An 18906-nucleotide genomic window follows, 5' to 3' on the forward strand; every position below is an offset into this window, starting at 1 on the left:
CTGGTAGGGAACCATTGAGATTTTGAAATTCTTTCAGGTTCTTTGGAGATGGCATTTCCACGATGTCTTGGATCTTCGCAGGGTCGACTTCGATGCCCCTCTTCGTTACTAGATATTCGAGGAATTTCCCCGATGTGACGCCAAACGTGCATTTTTCTGGATTTACTTTCATGTTGTGTTTCCTCGTGGCGTCGAAGATATCCCTCAGGTCTTGATGGTGGTTTTTGCGCAGTTTACTCTTGACGAGCATGTCATCAACGTAAACTTCTAATGTGTTTCCGATCCATGGCTTGAAGACGGCACCAACCATTATCTTTTATGTTGCCCCTGCATTCCTCAGCCCGAAGGGCATCTGCGTGTAGCAGTATAGGCTGTGTGGGGTGTAGAATGCCGTATGTTGTTGATCTTCTTCTGCCAATGCCACCTGGTTGTACCCAGAATGCCCGTCCATGAATGATAGTTCCTCGTATCCTTCAACGGCGTCCACCAATTGGTCGATGCTTGGGAGCGGGTAGCTATCCTTTGGACATGCCTTATTTAGGTTTTTAAAATAGATGCATATCCTTAACGCTCCATTTTTCTTTGGCACGATGACCATGTTCGAGATCCACGTTGGATATTTTACCTCTTTGATGAACCATGCTTCCAACAACTTGAGGAGTTTCTTCTCAATTGCCTGGTGGCATTCTGGTGCGACTTTCCGTACCTTCTATCTAAAGGGGGTCGTTCCTGGCTTTATACGAAGCTCATGCTGAATTATTTTCGGGTAGATCCCTGGCATGTCCCCTAACTTCCATGCGAAGATATCTGCATACTCTGTAAGTAACTTGATTAGAGAATCCTCTCATTCTTCATCCATTAGTGTTCCAATTTTGATCATCTTCGGGTCTTCTTTGGTACCTATATTGATATCCTTCGTTGATTCCACCGATGTGAACGTAGGCTTGGGTTCCCCTAGAAGAGGAACCTTCTTTAATTTCTATTTGGTAGTCTCTGAGCTTTCCTTTGTTGCTGAGGTACTTGCCACGTTGTTTACTGCGACGCTTTCCTTCGTTAAATTTTTTCTTAATATTTCAGCTAGGCAGAGGTCAATTTCCCTGTTCTTTGCTTCAGCCTTGTTTGTGCTTCTGCGGGACTTCCGTCGTTCTTCTTGTTTATTGTTGAGCTGGTTTTGTAAGGCTTGGCATTCTCGAGCAGTGTCTTGGTCTCCTTTAAGCGTCGGGAATCTGAGGTATTGGTGATACGTTGCTGCTACTCCTTTGAGTTTGTGTACCCATCTTCGTCCAATTATGGCGTTGTATGGGGATGGAGCGTCTACCACACTGAATCGAGTTTCTACTTTCATTGACCCCGCTTTCACTTCTAGCACGATATCTCCTAAAGGCTTTGTGGGGGCACCGTTGAATCCGTAGATGGTATAATACGATGACATTAACTGCTCTTCATTTAGGTCCATTCGTTTGTAGGTGTCATAGAACGAAACATTGACAAAACTTTCTCCATCGATCAGTATCTTCTTAACATTGCATCCTGCTACCGGCAGCGTGAGTACCAAGGGATCGTTATGGTCTTCCATGTTATCTTCAATATCTTCGGCGTCGAAGGTCATTGGTGCATTCATCCAATCTTCGTGTTCATCCACTTCGACTCCGTCGATCTTGTATAGCTCGCAGTTGTCCTCAAATTGTTTCCTCAATGTTTTCCCTTCTTGAGCGGTCAGAGAGGGGCCATCTGGTTCAGAGCATGAGATAGTGTTGAGTGTCCGGTTACCCTCGGGTAGTTGGACTTGCTTGCTTCGTTTAGTTTTGTCTTCGGTTTTCGTCTTCTGAACGTATTGCTTGAGATCCCAGAGTCAATCAATTTTTGAATCATTATCTTGAGATTCTTGCATTTTTCCGTCTGGTGGCCGTTGAAACAATGATACTCGCAGTAGTCTCTTTATTTCTCTGATCGGGTGTCTGCTTTCCTTTGGACCAAGGCCATTCCAGGTTTTCTCGACCCTTAATCTCCCTTAAGATGCGGGCGTAGGTGGTGTTCAGCTTAGTGTAGACTTGGACCTCTAATTTCCGGTGATCTCGATTTCGATCATCCCTTCGTCCTCTCCTCTCTTCGTTGGTATGCTCGACTGATCTGCTCCTCTTGGAACCGCTGGCTTGTTCTGCTGAATTGGTCCAATGAGATCTCTGTGTCTAGGCTCTGGGGTTTTCTCGCTGGATTTCTTCCAATCTAGCATGTTTTTCAATGATCACTCGAAGGTCTCCTTCAGTTGTTGGAACATTTTCGTGGATCTTGACGAACAACGGGCTCATCCTATCCAGTCCCCATTTGTAGAAATTTATACTGACCACTGGGTCCACATTCCCTATCGCTTGGCAAATCTTATGCCACCTATCGGTGTATTCTCTGATGGTTTCCTTGTATTTTATGGCTAGTGAGAAGAGCTTGTCCATGCTTGTGTTGACGGTCTTGTTGTACATGTAATTTCTCAAGAACTTCTCTGTGAGCTAGCTGTAGGAGTCAATGGAGTTGGGAGGTAGGTTATCAAACCATGATAGAGCTGATCCCTTCAAGATCGATGGGAAGTATCTGCAGAGGACCACATCGTCTTGATCCCATCGGGCTAGAGTACGATTATAATACCGAACATGGGCTGTGGGATCACTGGATCCTTCGTAGCACTCAAAAGCTGGGATAGGAAATTTCTGGTGAATCAAAGCTTTGGCAAAATGCGTTGTTAGCGGCGTGGTGGAAGCTTCTCTCATCACTTCTTCCAGTCTTCCTCCCCCTTGCCTAGTCTTCAGCAGCTGAATTTCAGCCATCATTTCAGTGCGAAGGTTCTCCACGGCAAGCGTAGATCTTCTCTGTTCATGGACCGTCCTTGTCTTCAGTATCGAAATAATCTGAGTCGTCGGGGGTATAGTCCGGGTCGGACATCCTGTTTCCTCTAGCCGTTCTTCGGTTTAGTGGTTCGGGATTCGCGGCATTTGCTACGACCATTCTTCGGTCGTGATTAAGCTGTGGTGCCTTCGAATTAGCTTCGTCGTGCAAGTCTATTACTACATTTCTCTGGTCGATTCAATCTTTGAGCTGATGGTTCTCCTGTGCGAGCAAGGCTACAGCATCTGCATACACCTTCTGATTCCTTTTCAGCTCTTCCAGCTCCGCCATCATTTGGATGGACTGATTTGATCCTTGGTTCGGGTTTCTTTCCTGTGGTTTTCCTCCAGCAGCAACAGTTTGCTCTTCGTCCACGGTTTGTATTAGAGGGATATGTGGATCGATGTGGGGGGCTTGGAATTCTACTGGATGTTGTACGGTTGGGTTCGTTGTCAAAAGTGGTTCGTTGGTTATTAGCGGTTGGTTCTGATCGTTGGTGAGTGGCATTCCATAAAGGGGTGGTTGTACCATCGAATCTGCCACTCCTTCCCTTCGTTCGCGCCGGTGATCGATGCTGCTTTTGTAGCCCCTTCCTTGGTAGCTGAGGCTTTTAGAGCGGATGCTTCTACAGTGCTGGCGTCTAAAGGCATCGTGCATTCTGCTCCGTCTTGCTTCTGGTTGATCGCTTTGAGCTTTTCACCCTTCTGTCTATTGCGTGTCACGACTGGGGTTGTTCTTGGTATTTCCTTCGACGATGCCTTCGCTTTACCTACATCCTTAGTTTTCTCCATCTCCGATTTTCTGCAAAGACAGACTGTTGTTGACAAAAGAGAAATCGACGTTGGTTTTGTTAGCAATTTTTTCCAAGGGTTATGCTGAGAGTCCTAGCATATATTAAATAATATAGATGTATAATTTCTTTAAAAAAATGAAAGCGTGACGCATATTTCCTCGAAAAGGATATAGATCTGGTGAAAACACAGATTTTGATAAAATCATGGACCTGGTAGCTCGTTCGAAAATAAAGGTATAGATTCTGATGGAAAAAGCACAGATCTATAAATGAAGACACAGATTCTATCCACAAAAACGTAGATTTAAAGATAAAAACGAGGATCTAAAAATAAAAACATAGATCTATCTATAAAAATGTAGATCTAAAGATAAGAACGTTGATCTAAAAATTAAAACATAGATCTATCTATAAAAACGTAAATCCAAAAATAGAATATGTAGAAACACAAGTCTAAATACATTTCAAGGGAGAATAGTGGTAGATTGTCCCAAAACCCTGCTACTTGGGGAACAACGCTGAGAGCCGGGAGAGATAATTTCACACGAAAAGATAAATATTTTACCGGGACAGAAGTCCCTGTTTCTAGCGCCAGATTGTGAACACGAAAATAACGATGGTACTATCGTGTCCACAAACAATATTCGCATTGTAACAAAAATGCATATGGAGACAGAAATATGGTTGATTATGCAAGTTCATAAAGAAGACTCAGAGCCGTTAGGTTCTTCGTCGTCTCGTATCAGTGAGGAGACGCGGATATAGTTCGAAATATGAGCAACATAGACGAAATACGTAGAGTAAGTGCAGGAAAGTAAATGAGACAATTATTTACGTGGTTCAACACTAAGGCTTACATCCACGGGGATAGTTGTTTTACTATGATATGGAGGTTACATGGCTAGTTCGAAGACTCTGAGTAGAAAACAAAGGTGGGAATCTCACATTTTTGTATCCTTACTTACCCTAATTATTTCTTTTTTTTTCTCTCTAGTTACCAATTGGTCGACCCCCTTCTCTCATAATGGAGGTTTTTTTTAATAGAGTTTACAAATGGGTCCCCCACTTAGGAGAATGATATCCTTATGTTCTCGATTTTGGTGCCATTACGACGACCTCTTCGTCTTTGGCTCAGCGTTCCCCAACGGTCCGTTATTCTGACGAAGACGAACCTCCTCCTTATCCACAAGATGTTCGACACGTGTCCTAAGTCTAGGATATTTAATGCGGGTGGTTGGGGGTTGTCTGCACGCTCTTGACAGTTGTTGATGTGCGGTCAGCTAGCTTTGCTCCCATCCATTCGATGCGTATCTCCCTCGAGATGATAAATGGCTACCTTTTAGGTTATTTATGGTGCTTCGCGGTATCCCTTTCTTCCGTGCCCCTTGTTTCTAGACAACACACGTGTATTCTTCATGACACGTGGTTAGTTCCAGATTATGTAATTACAACACCAATGTAAATTAAAAAAATAAATAAAATGAAAATTATATAGCCATATGGGTACTCTTTTTGTATCTCTTGGAAAGAGTTTTCCGATATATAAAGTTTGTGAATATTGTACAAAGGGTTCGAAAGATAAATTGTTTTTATTTATTTTTTATACTATTTAAAACTGCTGATATCATCATGGGTCATTTTGGACTAAACTGCAAATATTTGGACTAAATTGTAAAGTTGGAAGGTTATTTATGTACTTTCCATAAAAGGGACTAATTTGTACCTAGTTAAATGGGTTAGGACTAACTAGTATATTTGGATGGGATTTTGGACTAAACTGTATTTTTCCCATGTGGAAATCTATAGGTCCCAATTAATCCCTATAGGCACCAGTTTATCCAGGCGGCATGGTTTATTAGAGGGGCGGCAGTGTGATAATAGTGTCCCTCTAGTTGGTTAGGAGGTGTCCAAATGGTTTTGTAAATTGTCTAGATTACCCTCCCCATATTTTAACCTAAATCAAAGCTAAATTGAAAATATGTTTTCTTTCTTCTTCTCTTCTCCTCCCATCAACCGTAACCTCCATTACAACTCAAAATTTCATCGTCTTCGATTAATCAGCGATTCGAAAATTAATCAAGTATAATGACTTATATGAGGTATGTTATGAAAAATCCAGTTACGGTTAAGTTTATTTTGTTCGATTTAAGTTTAATTTCTATCAGAAATTAGAATTTTAGGTGAAAATTGAAATTCAAATTTCTGGGTTTATGTGAGTTATGGTTGATTTTAACTCTATTACGAACCGTAACCGGAGAATTTGATGTTGTTACAGTTGGTAATAGTTGAATTACCAACAATATGTTCTTATATCTGAGAATTTTCTTCAGTTACGGTTAGTAACCATTTTTATCCACAAACCATAACTCAGTTACGGTTGGTATCGAGCATTTGGTTACCAACCGTAACTGAGTTACGGTTCGTATCGAGCATTTATTTACCAACCGTAACTGATTTTACAATTGGGTTTTCCCCAAATTTAACCAGTTACGGTTGGTAGTTCATCTTTTACGAACCGTAACTATGAATTACGGTTGGTTACGACCAAAATGCCTACCGTAATTAGCTCTGAAAATGTAAGAAATTGAATTTTTTTTACGTATTTGAGCAACAAAAAGCTAGTTGGGACTAATTTAGAAGTATACCTGGTCATTTTCAGGCATTGGATTTTCACTTTGTTGGTTAGTTTCTTCAATTGATTGAGATTAACCTTCACCTTGGGTTAAAACTTCTCTACCATCTCCAAATTTTTTTTTTTAAATTCTAAAATCTGATTTTGTTTTGATTTTGAGTTAATATAAGTGAAATTAATCATTAACATTAAACTTGATTATCATCACTAAACTAGGTTATCAATTATGAGGGTTAATTTGTCATTTTCAATTTTTTGATAAGGGATACCTTGAATGATCATGTAATGATCCTTTTTATCCTATTATACCGCCCCTCTAATAAACCATGCCGCCCCTATAACGGGTTACTATAAAAGCTTGTGAGTTTTCCTCTAACCCCTAATAGTTTTCCGGTCGTGCCCTCGGTCGCTACTGTAAAAGCCCCAGGTCCTACCCGTCTTCTCAAGTTCTATTCTTTGTGTCCCCCCAAAGATTCTTCAGAAATTACCTTCTAAAAAAGACTACTCCTAATCCGAAGATTAGATCAGAGTCATCAGACTGAACCAAAGATAAATAACCCCAATTTTCTCAATTCGATCGAAACCCGGGAAGAAGAAGAATGGATTCAGATGATGAAGTTGAAAGAATTCCATACAGTGAAAGAGAAGAATGGGCAGATGTAAAACCAGTCCCTCAAGATGATGGTCCAAATCCAGTTGTTCCAATTGCTTACAAAGATGATTTCAGAGAAGCCATGGATTACTTTCGAGCTGTTTATCTTTCTGATGAAAGAACTCCTCGTTCCTTACAGCTTACTGCTGAAGTTATTCAACTCAATGCTGGAAACTATACGGTAATTTTTTCATTATTTTTCTTTTAATTTCTTCTTTGGGGCTTAAATTAGGTTCTAGTTCAGGGGAAAGATTAGGGTTCAGTTGGTGTTGTCAACTTAAATTAGATCAATAAACTTGTGCTTGAGGAAGTTAATCTATGAAATTGGCTTATGTCGAAGCCAAGGATTCTGAAAAGGAGCTCGTTGGTTGGTTTATGGCTGAGCTGAGTTGCAAAAAAAATGGTTTTAAGATGCATTCGTAGTGTTTGATCTAATGCTTGGACCAAATAACATTTTATGAGTCTTGCAACTGCGTAAGTTAGTTCACAGTGTAGTGTTATTGTAGTTGACACTCGCGTTAATTTAGTGGAACTAGTTGTTTTCCTGTTGTTTTGGATGAGATAATGTGTATAACCATAGTGTGTACATGGAATGGTGCATTTGAAGAAGTACCATTACATGATGTTCTGTAAAAATCCTGGTTATATTCGATTCTGTAAAAGATGTGCCTCTATGCAGTTCAATTTCTTTAAGAGAAAATTAACATATTTGATTTGTGAAAAGAGAGTCTGTCTTGCTAATAGTGAACTCAAGGGATTTGTATAGGGTGTTTAAAGTCTAAAGCTAATGATGTAACCTGTTTTTCGTTTGTGGTATAGGTCTGGCATTTCAGGCGTCTTATACTTGAGTCGCTGGGAGCTGATTTACGAGAAGAATTGGAATTCATTGAGCGTATTGCCAAAAGCAACTCCAAAAACTACCAAATTTGGTGAGGATTTTATGTTTTCTTCTTTTGTTGGTCCATCCATTTGGTTCTCTAAATTAATACCTCTGATCTAGAAATCTGAGGATAACAAATCAGTTCCTGAACCCAATGATGACAACCACACTATTTGTCTTTAGAGCCCAATGCATATAGGTCTTTTAGATTTCAGTGTGCTTGAATCTAAACTCAAAACCTTTTCATTCATATCTAAGCCTGTATGTACAAGCTGAAAATCTTATCTTTATAGCGAACGACTGAAATTGAACTACGAACTTTGGGTAGGAGCAAAGTTAATTGTTTGGATAAAGTTAATGAACATTGTAGGTTTATGTAGGCACCATAGGCGATGGGTTGCTGAGAAATTGGGAATTGAAGCTACTACTATTGAGCTAGAGTTCACCAAGAAGATACTCTTTCCAGATGCGAAAAATTATCATGCCTGGTCCCACCGTCAGGTATGCGCTCAGTTCCTTCCATTTCCGTTTCCTTGATGTTTTGCCTACTGATGGTTCAGAAACTGGTTTGCTTCCCCTGAACTTAATTTTTTTCGGTATTCGAAATCTTTAGTGTCGCGGTTTTTTGCATAGAAGTCTACCAGATGACTAGATCAGCTCCCTTGCGAGCACATATGTTGGACTGGACATCAAGAGTAACACTTAATAGTTAATAGCAGATTAATGGGCTAAGTTTTCCACTAACAGACTGTTTTATTCAGAACTTCCCATTTACGGAGAATTGTGGACCATATCATGTTACCTTGTAAGAGGGATAGTTTTATTGGCGACTCCAGACACCGCATAGTTTGTCTTTCTCACAACTACAACCCCAAACCAAATTTAGTTTCCACTAAGTGTTGGAATGCGTATTCAAGTTCATTCAGCAGTTGTTGTGTTTAACTTTGAGCTCCATTAGCATTTAACTTAATGAGACTGAAAGACGGCATGTTTCTTCCAGTGGGTGCTTCAGGCCTTAGGCGGTTGGGAAGGTGAACTTGATTACTGTCACCAGCTTCTAGAAGACGACATTTTTAATAATTCGGCTTGGAATCAGGTAAGAGATCTTGAATTCCTTCTTAAATTTTTATCCACTTTCTTCTAGAGACTGCACTGAATGCAGATCAGTAACATCAAACTTCATTAGTACACGCTGCAAACACTTCGATTTACATTTACATGCTGGGTTCAATTGCTGATACAATCTTCTTCTTTTTTCTTTTTTGGTGGGTGCACCAGAGATATTTTGTAATAACAAGATCTCCTGTCCTAGGAGGCCTACAAGCAATGAGAGCGTCAGAAGTGAGATACGCAGTTGAAGCCATTCTAACCAACCCTGAGAATGAGAGCCCATGGAGATACTTTCGAGGTTTGTACAGAGGTGATAACCAGTCATTAATATGCGATCCCCAAGTGTCCATGGTGTGTCTGAAGGTTCTAAACTCCACCGACAACAGAGTATTTGCTTTAGGCTTGCTTTTGGATTTACTTTGTTACGGTTTCCACCCAAGTGAAGACTTCAAAAAGGCAGTTGAAGGTTCAGCAGCATTGGAACCAGATCATCCGAAGTCAAATTTTGCAACTACGGTTTGTTCTGTCTTGGAGCATGAGGATCCAATGAGGTCAAACTATTGGATGTGGCGTAAGAGCAATCTACCACCGCAAGTACTGTAATTTCATGTTCCTTGCACAGCTAAACAGTTTGATTCAGGATTCCCGCCTGGTGTTGCTTGACAAATCCTTTATTTGTTTCAAGGAATAATTATTTTTTTTCATCCGAGTGACGGTGGGTTAAAACTTTTGTGTACAATAATGGATATTTTGGTTTGTTTATGCAATTTGCCGCCTTGTGATGAACGTAACTTGGATATGAGTCGTTTATAATAGTAACTTAGCTTACACTACATCTAAAGTAAATTTCAGAGAGGCAGACTCCAAACCAATTTGGAGGAAATATATGAAAGAACAATTACAAGCTCTTGATGAAAATGAGACATGGGATATTGTCAAATTGCCTGTAGGGAAGAAAACTGTCCGATGCCGTTGAATTTCACTAATTTCTTCTACTTTCTTTTTTGTGAATGAGTTCATATAGAGATTTGATCTTGTAAACTCGAGGATAGAAGGAAGGCTTCTAGTTTTGTCTTCTTTTAGTTTTTGCCTGTAGATTTAGTCCCACATCGTTTGCTTTGCGAATTAGGGTCGGGTACATATTCCACAACATTTGTGCAGCTACCAGGAGCAACATGTACAGGACCTGTGGTATTGCGTCGTGATGGGCTGCTGTGGTAGTTCGGTGCCGTGCTTGGCGCGGCCCACTCTGTCCCTACGCAGACAATTTTTGTTTTTGCTTGTGAGCTTCCTCTTTTCATGATAGCGGTGCCTGGCCTAGCGCTTCACACCACATCGAGATCAGCAGCACAGATGAAAAACCAGCTATACAATTTTGAAACAACATTTTTTCAGATGACAAGCTATACATTGGCAGGCCAGATTTCACCGCTAATTTGGAAATGCCAGTCAAGTCTTTGGGGATGCTATGGCCTCTTTTCTTGTTTTCTGCTCTTATGACTATCATGTAAATATGGTTTTCCTTGATTACAATTTTGATGTACCAAAAAAAAGATAAAAAAAAACTCATGCAGTGAGACCCTCAAAAAGTACTGGTCTGTTTCCTGAAGTACCATGCCTGTACAATTTTTCTATACAAAAAATGGGCATTCACAATGTCTAGTACAAAAGAAAATCTCCCGCATAGAGAGCCTGATACCATCAGTAATACGAACCAATGAGACATATCAATCAAAAAACAAACGATGGGAAGAAGAAATCGCCCTGATGCAGGATGAACATCGCTGAATGGACAATTCAATCAAGAAATTGTTTTGGTAGCTTTAGGTTTCTTTGCTTTAGATACAGGACTGGGTGTTCCTTTGAAAGCAGATGGACAAAGGCTGTTTACTCCGCACATTCCACAGCGAGGTCTTAGAGGAGTGCAAATCGTCTGCCCAAATCCAACCTGCCACATAAATTGCTTTTGAATCAGGCATCTATCTATCTGTTTAAGATCTAATTGAATAATCCGAAGATCATGATAATATAAGAGTAAACGAAAGGAAAAAGAAATTGCTCGCACCAATAACGGGTTTATGGCAACCCACTCCTCCATTGGAAGCCACAACTGAAGAGACTCTCTGGTTCCCTCAGGAGTTGAAGTTTTCTGTAAATAATTAAAGAAACAATGACATTTCAATATAGTAGAATGTGCACTAAGAAGACTGCATCCACACATACTAAGGTCTCCCTGTCCATGTTACTCTATCAAACGGCTAATACACTTGCACATTGAGTAACTTGATTTTGAGTCAATTAAAGTTGGGGTACAATACCTGCCCATTGCCTGGCTTTGAAACCCATCCAAGGCGATTACAAATGCGATGAACATGGGTGTCGACACATATGCCCTGAACATCGTCCCACGCAACATTCATAACCTGCACCACAACCAATGAATGAGATCTTAGCAGACTAGATTAATGTTTTTAAGTCAAGTAATGACAACAATTAAAAGTGAAAGACATTAGACATACCAGGTGAGCCATCTTAGGACCAATTCCTGGAAGTGCTAGCAATTCTTCCAACGAACTAGGAATATCACCTCCGTAGTTCTGGAGACAGATTTTTGCAACTTTCTTCAAGTTCGAAGCCTTTCTAGTGTAAAACCCAACCTGCTCGGAGAAAAATTGAGGCACGAAAATCAATGAAAGGGAATCAAGCAATGCAAAGCACCTTACTTCAACCACACCTGCAGCACTAAAAGTTTTCGACCCGTTTCTGAATGATAAAATAACAAATTTCATGAATTCACAATTTCAGATATGTGAGATCATCTCGATAAAAGAAGACTTACTGGATAAATCAAATCCTTGATTACAGATTCCTCAGCATTATCTATGGTATCAGCAGCAAGAAGACCATTTTTAAGAAGCCTTTGGACAGCCCCTGGACTATCCAAAAGGAATTAATCATTGAAGAAATTACTGTGACAGAAGGTCTAAGGTCTAGCTAAACTTTGAATATGCTGATGAGCAGAAAGTAATAACCAAATTCTATCAGGAAGCATGGACCAGATTAGAGTTCCAATTTTCAGCCACATGTATTTTGTAAATACAGCACTACCATATATGTATCAATTTAACCATTTAGGAAGGATACACGAATTTTAAATTATCAGAAAACTCTAGTATCCAATTTTAAAAGTGACATTGAATACTCAAGACAATAACTAGCAACTTGCCATGATTAACCGCATCCTTTGTTTTGCTTGATAGAAGAGAAGACACCAAAACTGCAAAACGTCTTTCCTGATATATATACGAGAAATATGATCACCATATGATGTGCCTCACAAAGTAACAAGTTGTCAGCCTACCATAAACAAGAAAACACACCGACTTCAAGAAGGACCCAGTTAACAAATATGATCACCATATGATATGCCTTACAAATTAACAACTCTCGGCCTACCATATGATACTAATAGAAGGCTTCACAAATATTACCCTTTAGTTTAGCTCCATTTTAGAGTTTCAGTTCAATAATTAAGAGAAAAAATTACCTTGGGTGGGGGAAGTCTGCCAGCTTTGTCACATCCCATAGTATCTACTGGCGCGTCTTCAGAAGATCTCATCTTGCGGATCCCTTCAAGGACTTCCTCCCAATTTGCAGGTGCTTCACCTATTTGCAACAAAATTCACAGGTTAAAATTTCTGCCAATTAAGAGATGGAATCTTTCATTGTATTGAAAGAATGCTCAAAGAAAAAACTTCAATGAAAGTAGCCCATGCTGACATTTGAATTCTACGTGACTATCTACATTGCCATAACAAAGACTGGACTCGCAATTTGTTATAACTAGTGACCTTAAGAAAACAACAGCTTATTCCAACTTCCTCATACCTTTCAGCTTGATCGTTACAGATGGGAAACGATCGCCGCAGATTATTGCGGATTAGTGCAATAATCTCTACAGATTGTTACATATTTTCTTTTCTTTTCTTTTCTTTTCTTTTCTTTTCATTTCTTTACAGTTCATATGGGGATAGATCTTGCAAGCAAGGGCGGTCAATCCCTTGCTGGTGGATCAGCTAGTCCCCAAAAATCGAAATACGACTGGTCGATCACCGTTGGTGGCCGGGTCGGATCAGCAGCTTGATGGATCAAGCCTGGGCGGCTGCGCCGAACTGGACAGCTACGGTAGGGCGGGATGTACTTGACAGGGGTGTCACCGGGGAAGTGGATTAGTGCGGAGATTGAAAACGTGACGGAAAGCCGAACTATCGGCATCGAGAAGGTTCGAGCGAAGAGTGTTCCCCTTGGCAACAAGGGAGCTTAGGCGGTCTGGCCACGCCGGCGGGACATCTAATGTCTGCAGCTCTCACGGTCTAAACGGTGCGATTAGCTCACGCCCAAAACCACCCAACCCGAACAAAGGGAACAAAAGGGTCATTTTCACTGAGAGTCTCCCCTTTTCCAGTTAAAGCCTTATCTAATGATGTTTTGGCATCTCCCAACTTTCCTGCAGATAAGACACATTGTATTTTAGCAAAGGATAAACGCACTACAATATAAAGATAACACATTAATCGCAAAAGATATATGACAATGTCGAATTAAAAACAAGGCAACAAAGTAACAAGTCTTATAATTTTGCAAATCCTAACTCAACCCAATCTTTGCCTCAAACCCAAATATGCTAATTGCACATAGATGCACTGCAAAAGCAAGTCTTACACTTACTCTTAGACGCAGATCCCTTGACATTCCGATATGCAAACTCTTCAATATCAGGTAAACGCAAATCACAAAGCTGCAACCATTCCATTTAGCAATTAAACAAATCATACAAAGAAAATTTCCATTTCCACATAAATATGAGAAAATAGTCCCTTACTTTGTTCCCTTCATCGGGTTCAATTTTCAATTCCTCTTCTGTTTTAACCTCTACTATCCTTTTCTCTCTTTTCCTCCTCACAAACACACGTATATCTGCTCAAACAAAAATAAAGATTAATGTTTTTCCTTAAACAGAGAAAAATGATATCTAAAAGTACAATGGTGAAAACCCATTTCAGAAAAATGAGATTACTAACCTGGGTTTGGTTCAGATTCTGTGATTTCATTCTTGAGAGTGAAATTTGTTGAAGAAAATCTAGTTATCGGCATATCGAAGACAAAACTAGGGTTTTTGTTTAATTTGATTTGGGATAAGGAAGTTAAAATTGAATTTCTGAAGAAAGTAGTAATAGCCGAGGTCATTTGGAGGGAAACCCAAGAATACAGCCAAGAGATTCATGGATTGTTGTTGTTTATGCGGGACTCACCGGTCAGAACTAATTTGTGACTCTTGTGTGGAGACTGGAGACAGAATATGTATCAAGCCTTGGGCCTTTTGTTTCAGGTTAGTTTTAATTTAAATTAAAGTAAAAAATAAATGTGTATTTACCTAAATTTAGGATATCCCTTATAAGTATAGGGAGGAACTAGAGTCAACAAATTGTTATCATACAAGCTATAATTGTGTAGGAATAATTTTGAATCACATGAATGGAATTAGGTGAAATTCTTAGTCCTAGTACCTCTCACCATTGTTAACATTATTTGTATATTTATTTTTATTAAATTTAAAAATCGAACCTTCACAAGTCTTAGACGAACTCTACTACTACAACAACTTTTGAAACATATGAAATTTTTGGCGCCGCCGACGCGGATTTGTGCTTAGGTAGAATTTTTAGGTTTTTTTTATTTTCATTTGTTCTTTTTACGTTTCTTTGGGTGTGTCTTTGTATTACAGGTTTGAAGTTGGATACTAAAGACTTGGAATCAAAGCTTAAAACTAAAAGAGAAGGAAAAACACAAAGCAAAAAAAAAAAAGAGCGAAAGAAAAATTAAAAAAAGAGAGAGAATTTCTTTTTTTTTTAGAGACCTTCCATTTTTTGTAATTTTTTTTTTATTTCTTTTCTTTTTCACTTTATTTGGACTTTGGACTTGGACAATTATTTTTTTTTAAACCCTAAGGAAGGGTACATCAAATATAAAACTGTTTGCAGGGAAGGACGACGATTACAATATCGTCTCGGTCCCTCGGGTTCGTACATGACATAGGAGTCGTGGCCCGAGTCGACTTCAGCGGTTCTGCGCCCGTCTGGTACGGGAGGTAAGCTTTCGAAATACCCGCGAATCTCCTGTCAGCGGGTTTATTGTATGCCTTAAGGTGAATATATGCTTAGGATTTGAATACGGTTGTTTTAATTTCCTAGTTAAGGGCAAGGCCTGACCAAATTAAGATAAGGACTCGGATTTCATCACCGTTTCCTTCTTGCCCGCCTTAGGAAAACGAAACCAAACGCGAACCTAAGCTTAAAATTTTGATTAGAACGAGACCTATAGGGTAACGATCTTAATAGGAAAGTCGTTCGAAAAATATTGGTTACTCTTTTGAGCATACTTTGAAGTTCATGATGGTTTATGCGAGTTGAATGTGTGACTGCGTCTCCTTATAATACCGGTGAGACCTTGGGTATTAAAGCTCCTCGCAGCTTCCCTCGTCTCAATTCAACTTAATTAAACTGGGATTGATTCCAGAGGGGTTTTCTCAGATTGTAACGAATTCCTTTTCGAAAGATTAGAAGCTGGTCTAGAAACAATCTAAGTGGAGCCATCATGCTTGTTGTTTGCTAGATTTTATAGGTTTGATTTGGTCGAGTCAGCCTTGTTTGTGATTGTGTAGAATTCCCTTGCAATTAAGAATGTCGAACTGGTATGATAAAATCCAATACAATGATTATCGACCTGAATTTGAATATGGACATCATCCTTTTTATGACCATGTTGGGAATAGTGGTTGGAAACGCCATCCTTTGGAAGGATATGGGTCATACCCTGGTGAGCCCAATTACTATCCACATATGCATCAGTCTTACAAGCAAGAAGATTATAGTACTAGTTCTTCGTCTCTAGAGGATATAATCAAACTATTGATAAGTAGTCCTTTTTATGATCCATATGTTCCCATTCCTCCTTTAGAAGAGTCCCTCAGGAAGTTAGCTGAGTCGACGCCTAAGTTAGCTGAGATGAATAGTATAATTATAGACGAAAGAATTATAATAATGAGTGAACCTTCTTTAGAAGACCACCTCAAGCGGATAGCTGAGACGAATGAAAGAATTGCTCGAAATTACTTGAATTGCCAATATATTGTATCCAATAATACCCTTGAGAATAAAGATAGTTATTTACATAATCAAGATAACAAGGTTAGAATTGGTAGCACTACCTGTTTTGATGAGGTTCGATCTTTTTCATGTTATTATGATGTGGATAGTGTTGATGAAGAATTTGAAATTTGTAGGCATAGTGATCAGGAATTTGTTACTCTAAATGAACTTTATGATGATAGTGTTATTTCTGGTTCAAATCCCGATAATTTTAATGATTATTCACCTATTCAAAAGGAAGAGGATTTGATTAGAGATACCACCTCTATAGATGATGTAGTATTTCCTTTTGATTACGAAGTCGATAATGGTTTAGAGGAACGAGTTTATTTTGAGAATACTGTTTTAGAGTCTAGCGATTTAGAAACAATGGTCTTAGACGAAGAAAATGAACTCGTAGAGCTATTAAATATGAGTGGGGATGCGTCACTTGAGTATAACCTAGAATAAGCAATTGACTATTTTCAGGATTCCAACGATCTAGAAATTAATGAAACTGTAGCTAGTCTATCTAGAGATACCCAAAAATCTAAGTTTGGAGGTGATTATCATTTCCCTTGTGCCATACCTTTAGCTCTTACAAAGATCCCTCAGTCGGGGCTTGAAATTTGTGCCTCATCCATCTTACAAGATTATCTTCATACAATTTTTCCTGAACCTAGTTGTGTCCATAGGAGAGCTCAGTTGTTAGAAACCCATCCTCTGGTTGATGTGGTTAACCCAGGCTATCATACCAAAATTGACTTTGTTTTCCCACCAAAAACTTTTCAGGGTCGACATATTTGCTTAAGGAAGACCACCTCTTTCTTTGTGGTCAGCTGTGTGAGTCAAACCTGATTGAATTTAAGGATCCGCAGTTATTTAGGTTATTATTATGTGCTTCTAAGTTTTTACTTGAGTTTTTCCAGACTCTAATACCTGAATCGGATCTTAGCTATGAGGAATTGCAGTCCATGAAAATATTTTATCTAGACCCTTTCATAGAGCCTGAATCTGAACCACAACTAGTTGTAGTTGTCTTAAACAAGGGTATGTTCGGTATCTTCTTGGTCTGTTGCAGTTTCCTCTTCTTGTGGTTAGCACTTTTTGATCTAGATGACCCACAGTTATTCCGGCTACTTTTGTATGATACTATGAGGTGACTAATTCCTTCTGATGTCTGGCTGAAGACTTTAAACTTAGCACTTCTTGGGAGGTAACCCATTTTCATGCGACACGGTAATATTCTTCCTTATTTCTTTTCCCTCAAGTGGTAATAGTTTCTCCTTGTTCATGCTTTTAATTTTATCTTTAGAACATCGAGGACAATGTTAGATTTAAGTTTGGGGGTGGGGAAGAACTTTTTAGTTGCACTTTTGAAACTTCTAGCGTCACATGGTAACCGGTTAGCTAAGTTTACATACTGTTTCTCACCGAAAAGATAGAAATTGGAATGCTAGGGATAACAACCTTTTAAGACATTAGAGAAAAAGACATTGAGATCCTTGAAATTCAGGAGAGAACTTGTTCCTTTTAGAGGGTAACCGTGATGGACCGAACCATACATGATGGAAAGGAAAGTAGGTCAGGAAATGCCAGAAAGACAAAGCAACCTCACAATGTTGTCTTAGTTACTGGATTGCGACTCTCTCTCGGTGGAAACTTATCATCATCAACAAGCGGAGCGACATCAAAATCTATGAAGAAAGTTGAAGACGTTTTAGGTTTAGAAGCAACAATAGAAAAGAATAATTCAAAAATCAAAGTTGAAGTTATAAGAGAAAATGATATAAGTTGTTAGAATCCATGATACCAAGACATCACAAGTTGCGAAGATCCAAGTTTTGAAAGTCCTTCTCTCATGGCCATGTAAATTGTTGTCTTGTAATTTTTGTTTCAAAAAAAAAAAAGAAAAAAAAAAAGAAAAAAAAGAAAAATGAAAAAAGAAAAAAAAAATGAAAAAAAATCATCGTTACGTTTTGTTCAATAAGGCCAAAGGGAAGTTGAAATTTATAAGTCAAGGAAGAAATCGAAGAGAAGAGTTAATTGTCAAGGTTCTATGAGGTTCGATAGTTTATTATCAACAGTTGAAGACCGAAGAACACGTTGTTTCTACTGAACACTATGAGAGAGTCGAAAAAAGATACATTTGGTTGCTTTGTTAGTCCGCTTTCAATCTGGCACAAGATCTTTCTAGCACTGGTTTAACTCATCACACGTAATTAGTCCAGCTGTGTAGCAGATGTCCCTCTCATATTTATCTCTCTCCTAATCTTATCCAGGTGTAAATCAGCGGACGCATCTTACAATGTTTATCTAGCTGTGTAGCGGATATCTCTTTATCTAGCAGTGTTGCGGATGTGTCTCCCCTTTTCTTCAGTCAACTTTAGAGTTGACACCTTTAGTTTCTCTGGAATTCTAGTTACTTGGAGATAGGTTGAGAATATGTATGTCCTAATATCTCTTTGGATACTTGTGACCAATTAGAGGTAATGGTTTTGTGGGTACACCTCTGGTAAACCCTCCCTCGGTCACTAGGGCCACGTAGTGAATTTTTATTTTCTAGAATAAATTTGCTCGAGGACTAGCAAAATATAAGTTTGGGTGTGTGATGAGCGATTAATTCTTACATATTTACTACCCAAAATATATATTGTTGGTGCTTATTTTGGTACTGATTGTGTTTTGTAGGTAAATGAATAACATGGGCTCTTCCAAGAAAATCGGCTAAAACTAGGATTCCAAGAAGAAAATATGGACTTCGGAGTACATGGG

At 39.1% G+C, this 18906-nt stretch overlaps 2 protein-coding genes across 2 annotated transcripts; one reads left to right on the forward strand and one right to left on the reverse strand.

Moving 5' to 3' along the window:
* The first annotated feature begins 6755 nt into the window (after nucleotides 1–6755).
* LOC113329471 (protein farnesyltransferase/geranylgeranyltransferase type-1 subunit alpha-like) lies at nucleotides 6756–9735 on the forward strand. The gene is made up of 5 exons (XM_026576343.1): nucleotides 6756–7135; nucleotides 7774–7883; nucleotides 8215–8335; nucleotides 8835–8930; nucleotides 9113–9735. The coding sequence occupies exons 1-5, from the start codon at nucleotides 6902–6904 to the stop codon at nucleotides 9545–9547; spliced, it is 996 nt and encodes a 331-aa protein (XP_026432128.1). The 5' UTR covers nucleotides 6756–6901; the 3' UTR covers nucleotides 9548–9735.
* A 602-nt stretch (nucleotides 9736–10337) lies between these two features.
* LOC113329864 (endonuclease III homolog 1, chloroplastic-like) lies at nucleotides 10338–14098 on the reverse strand. Its single transcript, XM_026576687.1, has 12 exons — nucleotides 14026–14098; nucleotides 13827–13921; nucleotides 13673–13742; nucleotides 13357–13451; nucleotides 12833–12884; nucleotides 12492–12610; nucleotides 12171–12237; nucleotides 11784–11875; nucleotides 11464–11601; nucleotides 11263–11367; nucleotides 11010–11093; nucleotides 10338–10892 (listed from the first exon to the last, which is right to left on the reverse strand). Exons 1-12 carry the CDS (start codon nucleotides 14096–14098, stop codon nucleotides 10746–10748), a joined length of 1137 nt encoding a protein of 378 aa, XP_026432472.1. The 3' UTR covers nucleotides 10338–10745.
* Nucleotides 14099–18906: the final 4808 nt, after the last annotated feature.

This window comes from Papaver somniferum, unplaced genomic scaffold (assembly GCF_003573695.1).
Source record: "Papaver somniferum cultivar HN1 unplaced genomic scaffold, ASM357369v1 unplaced-scaffold_117, whole genome shotgun sequence".
NCBI lineage: Eukaryota > Viridiplantae > Streptophyta > Magnoliopsida > Ranunculales > Papaveraceae > Papaver > Papaver somniferum.

Bases quoted from the DNA above. Each gene is read 5' to 3' on its own strand.
- LOC113329471 (XM_026576343.1), top strand. From the start codon at position 6,902: ATGGATTCAGATGATGAAGTTGAAAGAATTCCATACAGTGAAAGAGAA. The intron at 7,136-7,773 runs GTAATTTTTTCA...TTTGTGGTATAG, and splicing joins TCAATGCTGGAAACTATACG to GTCTGGCATTTCAGGCGTCT. The intron at 8,931-9,112 runs GTAAGAGATCTT...TGGGTGCACCAG, and splicing joins ATAATTCGGCTTGGAATCAG to AGATATTTTGTAATAACAAG.
- LOC113329864 (XM_026576687.1), bottom strand. From the start codon at position 14,098: ATGCCGATAACTAGATTTTCTTCAACAAATTTCACTCTCAAGAATGAA. The intron at 12,611-12,832 runs GTATGAGGAAGT...TGTTGCAAATAG, and splicing joins TGTAACGATCAAGCTGAAAG to GTGAAGCACCTGCAAATTGG. The intron at 10,893-11,009 runs GTGCGAGCAATT...TTTATGTGGCAG, and splicing joins TTGCCATAAACCCGTTATTG to GTTGGATTTGGGCAGACGAT.